Raw genomic sequence first — 12,026 nt, 5'->3', positions numbered from 1 at the left:
AGTTTGTGGCCTTACCTGACCCTTTTTTGAGTCTATCTCTGACACTCTTGAATGCACACTCTTCTTGGTATGTTGGATGAGACACCATCCTCATCGGTTGCGTCACAGCATTTGTCTGTCTTGGTCCTCACGTGACTAGATGGGCACTACTTGGGAGTCGCCACCTTATTTATCTACGTGTGGGGTCACAACCTATTGTCATCTTAGTGAGGTTGTGACACTCTCCCCCACTGAAACTAGTCATCGTCCTTGATAACTTTCTCAAAGGCATCACATCGTATATTGTGACACTCTTCCCCACTTAATCTTGGTATCATCCTAATGACGATCCAAACTTTAGATTGGTTATTGATTAACTTTTTGGAAATAAATGTGCTTTAGAATGAATATGAAAACTACACCCTACTTATGGGTTATCCCACTGATAAACCTTCTCTCAGTCTATGAGACTCGTAGCATAAGCACGACAAACAACAATTTGCCCAATGGTTGTGGGCATTCCCACTAGAGACCTACCTCGCTCTTCTGTCAAACTCGGTGACTTATGCCTCAACTTGACTTGAATGCATACTCTTCTGTCGGACTCGTTCTTCTTTTGGCCCTCACAGATTGGATGGGTGCCACCCCTTCTCTATCTGTGTATGGGTCACAAACTGTAAATCCATTTACAATAGCATTTGGATCCCAATTTGGCATTTATTTTAAAACTTTATTTTAGCATTGGACCAACGTATTTGCAAGGAGAATATGTTGTTTTAAACCATTTGATGTAAGTGGCTCGTCCAATGACTTTAAGGCTGGGTTGGATATGTATAATTTGTTATGATATGTGTGGCATGTCTAAATATGAAATGAATGTTTTGGTTGTGCATACATTTGTTATGAACTTTGGATAGTTAGTTACAAAACTTTATACATGCATGTGAATGACATGTTGTTATGTTCGATAGGTGATGTTCGACTAACTGGGAATGATCAATTCCTATAGTTGGGGATAAAGTCTCTTAGGACTCTCGTTTATGCAACACTAAATAATCAGGACAACTCAAAACATGGGGAGAAAATGACTTGCTACAAACTTTAAATTTAGATCCTACAATTGCATGTATGCATGTCTAATCCCATTAAATCCACACCATTTTGGTTTTGGGTAACCAAAATTCGTTGACAAACTTCCATTAGATCCGTCTGGCTTGTCTCTAGTTGGTATTGGGTCCGACATAACATAGTGACAGTATCCAGGAAAATTAAAAAGTAGACAAGGGTACACGACAGACTTAAAGCCAAAATGACCCACCAATACTTGCATTTCAAGGACAAGGAAGTTTGAGAAATACCAAAGAAAAACAATCGGTAGCCTATAACCATGTTCTGGACTTTGGGGTGAGCGTTCTACATAATCGAGGTAACAACAACTAGGAGTGTACATGCTCCGAGTTGAGTTGGGTTGAGAAATTTTGTTAGATCAACTCAAAAGTTCGGGTTGGCTGGATTGGCAACCCAACTCAACCCGTAAATTTTCACAACTCAGCCCAACCCAACCCAACCCAAACCTCTATTTTTGGGTTGGGTTGGGTTCAAATTGTTCCAAATTAAAAATAATAATAATAATAATAATTGTGAATCAATTGCATATTTTCACCGATATTATGACCTACGAGTGTAATTTTTTTTTATCACCTATAGACTTTTAGTCATGCAATGGATTCAAGACTTATTTTAACTAAAAGTTATGATGCTATCACCTAAAATAATTACCACTTATAAACTTTTAGTTTAAACGTATCCAACCCTCTATTACATTCATATTATCACCTATAAATATGCAAATGATAAGCAATGGATCAATTTCAACGTTACCTACATATAATTAATTTATCTACGTTCACAATATATAATCATTCAACAAAAATTTTTAGTTTTTGTAAAAGGGCAAGTAATTCATCTTTCTACAAACTTGAGCACAAACTTCGAGAGCACACATTATATAAAAATAATAAAAATAAATAGTTTAAATAAATGATGCATAACAAAAAAAAACTACTAATAAAATATTTTACTTACATAGAAAAAATAATTATTTGTGCATGACATTGATGGAGCGGGAGGGTCTTCAATCATCTGAAAAATTAGAAAAATATAAAATTGTGATATAACATAGAGTAGATTGCAACAAATAGAGAATAAATAAGTTAGAGTTATCTATCTCAAATTTTCTAGACACAGGAACTCAAATTCTCTTTCGAAAATGTAGCGGTAAGACACGCTACACTACGAGGCTTAGTGTTTTCACGTTTTTGACAGCATCGAGATGCTCTTCCCCAAACCGAACTAATGGTGATTGGAAACACCTTGTAATAAGACGTTCACTAAGAACTTAAATGACCAAGACATGGAACAATATCATGGAACAATATCCAAATATTGCTTTTGAGGATGTTCCAACGGTTTTCAAAGAATTTAGCCAAGTACTTGTCTGTGGCCCCAGGGTTCCCAAACTTGTGATGGCTAAAGTTAGCCTCCAAAAGACATCATGCGCCTTATAAATAGGGCTCATATCAAGGATTAAGGGCATAGAGCTAATTCCTAGAGCTTCAGGATTGTGTTGAAATAAGAAAAGGAAGTCCTCCCAACATCTTTGTCAGTCACTGGCTATACCCACTCCTTCAGGATCATGTATTTATGTAAGATTCTTCTGTTTTAAACATGACCAGAAAAGATGAAAGAAGCTTAATATTAACTTGTTTGCACTGCTCCCCCCTATCAGTATACATTTTTGGCTCCAGAAAATTCTCTTCTTTACAAATGATGTCATGAGTATCACATTTAAGACAGTTTTTAAGCTCTTAGGTCTTCAGGGAATCTTTCAAGGACCCATTTAAAATCCCTTTCGATAATGATTGAGGGTGGATCTATCAAGTCTTTGGACCATGGAGTTAAGGAAAGGGAGAACAAGCATGTGCTACTGAAAGGGAGAACAAGAAAGAATCTGCAACAAGATCAATGATTATGTAGTCGATGTCCATTTCAGTTGCACAACAAGCACTTGCAACCATATAACTGAATAGCAGTACGAACCAGCAAAGCACAAACAGGGAAGTAGATATAAACTTTCCTCCCAACAATTCAAAAAATGATCAAGAATGAACATCTTCTCATGGAAACTCAATTCAAATCCATCAGAGCATTCTCCAGCCTCTATTGATAGACCCATATTATCTTGGTTTTGGGCTACCGAACTTTGTGGAAAATTTCAGTTAGTTCCTTGAGGATTATGTCAAGTTGGTACTGGATCGAGATAACATAGTGACAGCATCCAGAAAAAGCAAAAAGTAGATGATGGTACACAAAAGATCTAAAGCCAAAACGACCCACCAATCCTTGCACTTGAAGGACAAAGAAACCTGAAAGATACCAAAGAAGAACAAGCATCTCAAAACAAGGTAGCCAATAACAATATTTGAACCTTGGTTACATGGTAACAAACCCTTGTTTCTTGGTTCTCATTAACATCTTTCATCCCCACAAAATTCCCCTAAATTCTCCAAGCCAAATTACTTTGATCTGAATAGCCAAATTACAATAGCCAGCCTTAAATTTCCAGTTCCTACGGTGTTTCTGAAAAGCAAATGAAAGTGAAAACTACGGAACTTTATCCATGCCATTTGTTTGGCCCTTTCTCCGACCGATATGTTTGAAAAGTTGATTGTCGTTTTCATATTTTCTTTCCTTCAATAATTTACAGCATCTGCATCTATCCACTTTTCTGATTCTACATTTTTCTTCATCTCTCTCTGTCTAAGGGTGCGTTTGGATTGTGTTTCAAGTGTTTAATTTTGAAAAAAAAAAAGTCATTTTCATAAAATTTGTTGCGTCTGTTAATCACCCAAAATGACGTCATAAAAATGATTCTAAGAACTTGTTGTTGGGTGTTTAATTGGCAACTCCTTCCAAACTTTCATGACATACGAAAATGACCAAAATACCTTCATACTACCATCACTTTTCTTTGGCCGCTAGCCTTTTGATGAATAAGCAAACAAAGTGTGGGAATAATGGCCTAAACCACTGACAATACATATATATATATATATATATAGGAATAACACAAGCTTTCCTTGAGAGAAATGACAAAGACATACAAAAACCAATCCAGCAAAAGAAGGAGACCTCAAGAGTAATCTGATGACCATATGGATTTAATCAGAGAGCGGTTGACCAAGCAAAAAGCCTTGATCTTGTGGAAAATCTGGATTGCAATTCAGGATAATGTTTTTAATTAGGACTCTTTTCCATCGAGCCCTTTAATCGATTACATTAAATTCGAGAATAACTGTGGAGAACGATTGGATACCCCTGTTTTTTCCTTTTCTGTTTTCTGCTGGATAGAGGCCTTTTTCAGCCACTAAACCAAGTATATATATGTGTTCCAAATTTTACAGCAGAAACAGATCTAAGAACTCATTGTTTAATGAAAAACCAAAGACAAATGAAGGAATACACGTGAACAAAGTACAAAACAAAGTCTATAAAAAGGCTCTAATTTACATCATGAATACAAAACCTCCTCCAATTTCGGCCCGTTTTCCTTGAAACCCTTTTATTCCTTTCTAAACTTCTTGCACAGATATTTTCGCCCAGCACACTTGGAAGCTAAATTCTAACTACGACTCCACCATATCATTTGCATAACAAGTACTTATAAGCATATAATTCAATCGCAGCAACAGCAAGCAAAGCACAGACAATGAAATAGATATAAACATTCCTCCCAACAATTGTAGAATGATCAAGCATGAGCATCTTCTTATGGAAACCGAACTCAAATCCATCACAAGATTCACCAGCCTCCACTATATCCATATCATCTCGGTTTTTGGGTATCAAATTTTGTTGGCAAAATTCAATTAGTTCCTTGCAGATTATGTCTAGCTGGTACTGAGCCCGATGTAACATGGTCATGGCATCCAGGAAAAGTAAAAGGTAAATGAAATTCCATAAAAGACTTAAAGCCAAAATGACCCACCAATTATTGCACTTGAAGGACAAAGCCTGAGAAATACCATAGAAGAACAAACGAACCCAAATGAGATAGCCAAAAACAATGTTCTGAACTTTGTTTTTATGGTAACACACTTTTGTTTCTTGCTTCTCATTCACATCTATCAACTCCTTAAACCTCCTCTTCAACTCCCCATGCGCCATGACTATGGAACTGAATTGGGTATCAACTAGTCCCAATAAATAAAAAGGAATTCAAGAGTAAGATTAAGAAAGAAAGGGAACTGCACTCTTAGAAGGGAATAGCCTAAAACTGGATATGAATCTCTCCTTGGAAAGATCAACCTTATATAGGCACGTATCTACAAAGAAAATTAATGGGAATTTCCTGCCTACATGTTCTGTTGTTGTTAAATTCACGAAGCTTCCCTTAAATTCCCTACTTCGGATCTTTGACAGCAAAAGAAAAGGGAAGAACACCGACATGGCTTGTCGTTTCTAGTTCACATTTCTTAATGACGGCTAACCGTACTGACCGTTACACAGGTGGAGGGTGATGATTGGGGGATTATTGACCTATATTGTGCTTGTGTAATCAGATTACCCGATTCGGCAAAAGCCCCACCCACTTCTTGATGAATCCATTCAATTACAATATCTATTTCTAACCCTTTCAATTCTTTATGCCCTCGTGATATTTCCTAAATTCTCCGTCAATCTCCCTCTCTCATCCCCATTAACTTGACTAGAATGGGAGCCGACTAAGAAAAGCCCACAATCCACAATCAGAAAAGGGAGCATGCTCTAAATTACTGAACAACAGAAAACGCGGATAAATGATCTCATATTTGTCAACGATACCGGTGCGGAGTACCTGCCAATCCGGAATTGGAAGAGGGCCGAGTCAACTGGATGAACCTCGATCCACCATGTTGGCGTTGCGGAAACTGGATTACGAAGCTTCATCCTTCGGCTTCGGCTTCCATTTTTTTTCAAAGATGCCATTTGAAATTTTGCTCGGGAAATTAACGTGAAGGCCTTATCTACTTTCGGTTACTGGGAAGAACTGGGAGGAAATAGGAAACGTTTATTTAAACGTTTATTTAACAGGAAATGAGATCCTATTACCTATACCCATTATTATCCATCCCCTCATTTACTATAATTATACTTACAATATTTAAATTAAATACTTGTACACAAATTTAATTATTAATTACCACGTTATAATATTTAAATTGTCATTATGTGTTAGTAGATATTGTCTGTTTTAGCCTATTACGTATCATCTTCAACCTCAATTCATTACATATCGTCGTTAACCTCACGATTTTAAAACGCGTATGTTACATTCCCTACTCCAATCGATGTGGAATCTCACAATCCACCATTCTTGGGGGATAGCATCCTTACTGGCACACCGCTCAGTGTCTGACTCTGATACTATTTGTAAAAACTCAAACCTATCGCTAACATATATTATTCGCTTTGGCCCGTTACGTATCACCATTAGTCTCATGGTTTTAAAACGCATCTACTAGAGAGAAATTTTCACACCCTTATAAGAAATGTTTTGTTCCCACTATGGGATCTCACAATCCACCCTCTTTAGGGGCCAACGTCTTCACTAGCATACTACTCAATGTCTGGCTCTGATACCATTTGCAATGCCCTAAGCTCACCGCTAACAAATATTGTCCGTTTTGGCTCGTTACGTATCGCCGACAGCCTCATAATTTTAAAACGCGTCTGTTAGGGAGAGGTTTCCACACCCTCATGAGAAATGTTTTGTTCCCACTATGGGATCTCACAATCCACTCCCCTTAGGAGCGAGTATAGTGTTTCGTTCCTCTCTCCAACCGAGGTGGAATCTTACAATCCACCCTCTTTAGGGGCCAATGTTTTCACTAGCACACTATCCGATGTCTGGCTCTTATACAATTTTTAATGACCTAAGCTCACCGCTAACAAATATTGTCCGTTTTGGCTCGTTACGTATCGCCGACAGCCTCATAGTTTTAAAATGCTGTCTGTTAGGGAGATGTTTCCACTCATATATAACTTTTAAGTTTGATGGTGTAAATTGGACTATTTATTTTTTCTTCAAATTTCGAGTAAATTGGCAAATTTAGTTTTTAAAATTTATATTTGAGACTCTTATTTTTTAAATTTACAAATTTTGCCTCTTAACTTTAAAAAATAATTTAAATTCATAAATATATTAGATTTATGAATCTATTAATCATTTTCAAAATATTAAAAATTAAATACAGAAATTAGGAAGAAAAGAAAAGAAAATGATTTCCTAATAGAGAAGGGGCACTTTACCTCATCCCCAAGAAAGAACACAAACGAACCCTATTCTTTCGTCCCTTTCCATTTCATCACTTGGATCTTGTTCTTGCGACTCCGATTCTCTCTGCAAGCCAATTTGTCAGCAAATCCGTTTTCGTTGTTCTCTCCGTTGTCTGAACTTCATCTCACACTCATCGCCGTCGCCCACGTTCCAGTGTACACTCCCTCTCTCACTCACTCAAATCTTTTGGTTATTTTTTTCTTTTTGAATAAAGATTGTGTTTAGGTCTGGTTGTTCGTTTTAATTCTTTTATTTGGGATCGGAGCTCTGATATGTGATCTGTGTGATTTGGAACAAACCTGCATTTGAGCTTTCAGCTTTCAGAAATTGATGCTATCTGAGTTAAATCTGTTTCTGGGGTTCAAATGGGATACAGAAGCATTATTGTTCTTTAGGGCAGCTTAGTCTCAAATTAGGTTGCGATTTTGTAACCCTTTTATTTCTTTTGCGTTTTTTTTTTTATCTGCGAGCCTCTTGTCTTTCAGGTTATAGCTTATGAGTTTTCTTTTCTAAGTATGGATGTAAATTATTGAAACATACTTTGAAGAATCCGCTCTTCAGAGACATCATTTCCTTTAAGGTTTGTTACTTGATTTGTTTCTCATTTTGAGATTTGGGATTAAGAAGCTGTTGTATCTACATTATATACTTAAGAATCTGTTGGTTCTTGTTCGTGGAAATTCGAAACTGTTGTGTAGGTAACATTTTTTACAGTAGTTGGTTCAAAGATGACATCTTCTTTATTGATGAAATAAAGCGTAATTTGAGTTTTCCTCTTTCAGTCTCCCATTTACGTGAGTTTGAAAGTTCTTTGGTAGATTTATTGCAGTTAGCCTAAGTTCTCTCTCGGATGGTTTATTGAGTTTGTTAAGTCCTCTCTAGAATGGTTTATTGAGTGTGTTGTTTGGCTACCTTCGAGTGGAAGGAAATTGTTTGAAGTAAAAGCTGTTCTGTTGAAAAAAGAATGGCTGGTTTTCTGGGAAATGCTAAAAAGATTTCCTTAGAAAGTTTGATGAACGAGTTCATTCAGATTCTTTGAAGTATTTGTTTGATGCACCTACGACTTCGTCTAATGCTCTTTTGCTGGCAGTGTCCAAGGAAAAATCAAATTATAGCAGTTATGTAGAGGTTGTTAAGAAGAACTTGATGGATACACATTTTTCAAAGTTGTTCTTTTAGACTTCTTTTATTTACAAAGAATGGGATCAGTTGTTTAACAATTCAAGGGTATCAAGACAAGCTTATATTTTTTCTCAACATTTCCCTTCGCTTTTGGAAGCTGGAAGTTTGGTTTCGGGGGTCTTCCCCTTTTAGATTTTATAACAGTTGGTTGTAAATGTCAGATTATGATCAATAATTATCCTTGGTGATTCAATGAAAGTTCTATCTTGGAACACATGGGGATTTGGGTACTATTTGAAAATTACTCAGTTGAAGAAGTTTCTGCAGCACCATTGTCCTACTTGGTTCTTCTACAAGAATCAAATGTTGGTATATTTTGTTCAAAACTCATTAAATTCATGTGGAGTTCCAAAGTAGCATTGTATGTTCACTTACTTAGTGCTTTGGTTGGAGAAAGGGAGGTTGATATAACATTTGTTTTGGCATTTTCCAATGGAGCTTTGAATGCCCAGTGTTTATATTTTGGTTGATTATTGGCTGAAGTTAAATTTCGTTTTAAGTGGCCTTTCCTTGGGGGAGTTAGTGCAACCTATTTTCATGAAGAGCTGAAAAGGTGGTTGATATAGAATTTATTTTGGCGTTTTCCAAAGGATCTTTGCATGTTACGGTTTTTAATATTTGGTTGGTTTGGGGCTGAAATCAAGTTCCGATTTAAGTGGCCTTTTACTGAGGAAGTTATTGCAACTTGTTTGCAAGAAGAGCTTCTAAAAAATGACTTGCTGGTGGCTGAGAAGCTCTTAATAATTCATGAAACATGTATAGTTTTATGATTCCCAGGGCTAACCTCTATTTGATTGTTATTACCTCTAGGTGCTTGATTTTTCTTTTTCTTTCTCTGTTTTTACTCCCTTTGAGAGTAACTATCGCGTGAACATTTCCTTTTCATTATATTAATGAGAAGTTGTTCCCCCCCCAAAAAAAAAAAAAAAAAAAGAAAGAAAAATTATGACGTTTCCTTTACTAGTTTGTTTCTTGGGAATTTCCAAATTCTGAATCTTGTCTGCTCAACCGCTGGCTTTGGCTGCTGGGTCTTTTTCAAAGATATCTTAAGAGTTTATTATGAAGTGGATAGAGAGGGGAAAGTGCGGGATTGAGATAGGGAACCAAGAACTTCAGATAGAGGGACTTGGAAGCTTTGTGTTTCAGTTGCTTTCTGATAATTTTCTCCGCATTTGGTAGTATAATGCAGGACTTTATTGTTATTTGACCAGGAGGGACTTTCATACGTTTTGTTTTTACTGTCTAAATAAAGTTTTCACGTTCTTAAGTGACTTGCTTCTGCAGGTTCTAGTCTGTAACAATGTCAACATCTTATCTACCTGCCACTACTGATTCAATTGCTGAGGCTTTAGAAGCTAAGAATTCTTCAGAGTCTATCTCAATCCTTTACCGTATTCTTGAAAACCCTTCATCTTCCCCTGAGGCTCTACGGATAAAAGAACAGGCCATAACAAATCTCTCAGATCTTCTCAGACAAGAGAATCGTGCAGAGGATCTTCGGAACCTTTTGACTCAACTTAGGCCTTTCTTTAACTTGATACCAAAAGCAAAAACAGCAAAAATTGTCCGAGGAATCATTGATGCCGTGGCTAAAATACCAGACACATCTAATCTACAGATTTCCCTATGCAAGGAAATGGTCCAGTGGACACGTGCTGAGAAGCGAACTTTCCTTCGGCAACGAGTTGAGGCCAGGCTTGCAGCTCTTTTGATGGAAAATAAGGAGTACCCGGAAGCCTTAAATCTCCTGACTGGATTAATCAAGGAAGTAAGAAGACTGGATGATAAGCTCCTCCTCGTAGACATAGATCTACTGGAGAGCAAGCTCCATTTTTCTCTGAGGAACCTCCCTAAAGCGAAGGCTGCACTTACTGCCGCAAGAACAGCTGCTAATGCCATATACGTGCCTCCAGCACAACAGGGAACTATTGACTTGCAGAGTGGCATCCTTCATGCGGAAGAGAAGGATTATAAAACTGCTTACAGTTATTTCTTTGAAGCTTTTGAAGCCTTCAATGCTCTTGAAGATCCCCGGGCTGTATTTAGCCTCAAATATATGTTGCTGTGCAAAATAATGGTTAACCAGGCTGATGATGTGGCAGGAATAATTTCATCAAAAGCAGGTCTACAATACGTGGGAATTGAGCTGGATGCCATGAAGGCCGTAGCTGATGCACATTCCAAACGTTCGTTAAAGCTTTTCGAGACAGCACTTAGAGATTTTAAGGCTCAACTAGAGGAAGACCCTATTGTCCACAGGCATCTCTCTTCTCTCTATGACACTTTGTTGGAGCAAAATCTGTGCAGGTTGATCGAACCATTCTCAAGAGTTGAGATTGCTCATATTGCCGACCTGATTGAACTGCCAGTGGATCATGTGGAAAAGAAGTTGTCTCAGATGATTCTAGACAAGAAGTTTGCAGGGACCTTAGATCAAGGTGCTGGATGCCTAGTCATTTTCGACGACCCGAAGACTGATGCCATATATCCAGCCACACTGGAAACCATTTCCAACATTGGCAAGGTTGTGGATAGCCTCTATGTTAGGTCAGCAAAGATAATGGCATAAAGTTTCTAGCATCAGACTGAACTGCTTCGAGCGAGCTGCTGTAGTTTTGCACTTCGGTTGCCTCCTTGGTATGGGACTGCCATGTTTTTTTACTCTTGAATTTCCTAAAGTAAGTCTATACGGTGATTTGAAAGAACTTTAGTTTGAAGTTTTAGCTGCAGAACTGTTCAGAGAAAGACGGTTTAGGCTCATTATTAGAACTTGAAATGAATTTAGATCAGTGTGTGTACCTTGCCTCTTTTCCCATTCTTTCGGACACGGACGAATTTTATTTTCAGGTTACTTGTTGATCATCAGTGATTTCTTCGGAGTTGAAGCTTGATGAAAAGGAATGTCTGAAATTTCTCTGAGACGCTGTTAGAGAATAAAAGCAATCATCATGTTTGTTCTCATAACTTCTTGTAGTGGACGAAGGGTAGTGGAGAGTTAACCAAAAAGATATGATCTCTTAACCAGAACTTGATTGAGAAACTATTCATGGTGCTTTATTTTGAATCTTAAAATTTGATTATTTCTAACATTTTGAGATCTTTAGATTCTTTAATAGTCTATGTTAATCTCTCGATTTAGGAGAACTACTATCTTGAATTAATTATGAGAACTACTATGCCAATAATTATGTAAGCTTTAAATTGTAAATTTTTATGTTGGGATATGATTTTGTTCAAATAATTGTATTAAAAAAAAAAAAAAAATTATATGCACTCAATGAAGAACGAATGATATGCATGGTACCAAATTGAAATAATTTAAGATAAAAATGTTATTAGGCTTGCAAGCATATTAACTTTTTGCTTACATTATTCTCTGAAGATAAAATATTAGCTCATTTGAAAAAATTAAATTTTTATAATTTTGTATTTAATAAGGTCTTGCAAATATATAATAATTTGTTTTACCCCTTACGTAACTTAAATA

At 36.8% G+C, this 12,026-nt stretch overlaps 1 protein-coding gene and 1 long non-coding RNA gene across 2 annotated transcripts; one reads left to right on the top strand and one right to left on the bottom strand.

The window, feature by feature from the left end:
* Positions 1–1,895: 1,895 nt before the first annotated feature.
* Positions 1,896–6,093, bottom strand: LOC111808348 (uncharacterized). The gene is made up of 2 exons (XR_002817053.2): positions 5,876–6,093; positions 1,896–2,121 (listed from the first exon to the last, which is right to left on the bottom strand). It is a non-coding gene; the product is annotated as an uncharacterized LOC111808348 (long non-coding RNA).
* Positions 6,094–7,310: 1,217 nt separating this feature from the next.
* Positions 7,311–11,337, top strand: LOC111808836 (26S proteasome non-ATPase regulatory subunit 11 homolog). The gene is made up of 2 exons (XM_023695035.2): positions 7,311–7,512; positions 9,824–11,337. Exon 2 carries the CDS (start codon positions 9,840–9,842, stop codon positions 11,106–11,108), a length of 1,269 nt encoding a protein of 422 aa, XP_023550803.1. The 5' UTR covers positions 7,311–7,512; positions 9,824–9,839; the 3' UTR covers positions 11,109–11,337.
* Positions 11,338–12,026: the final 689 nt, after the last annotated feature.

Source organism: Cucurbita pepo, chromosome 13, assembly GCF_057944985.1.
Source record: "Cucurbita pepo subsp. pepo isolate OVF chromosome 13, ASM5794498v1, whole genome shotgun sequence".
Lineage (NCBI taxonomy): Eukaryota > Viridiplantae > Streptophyta > Magnoliopsida > Cucurbitales > Cucurbitaceae > Cucurbita > Cucurbita pepo.
Note: the sequence above shows the minus strand (reverse complement) of the source record. Positions and strands in the feature narration are given on the sequence as shown.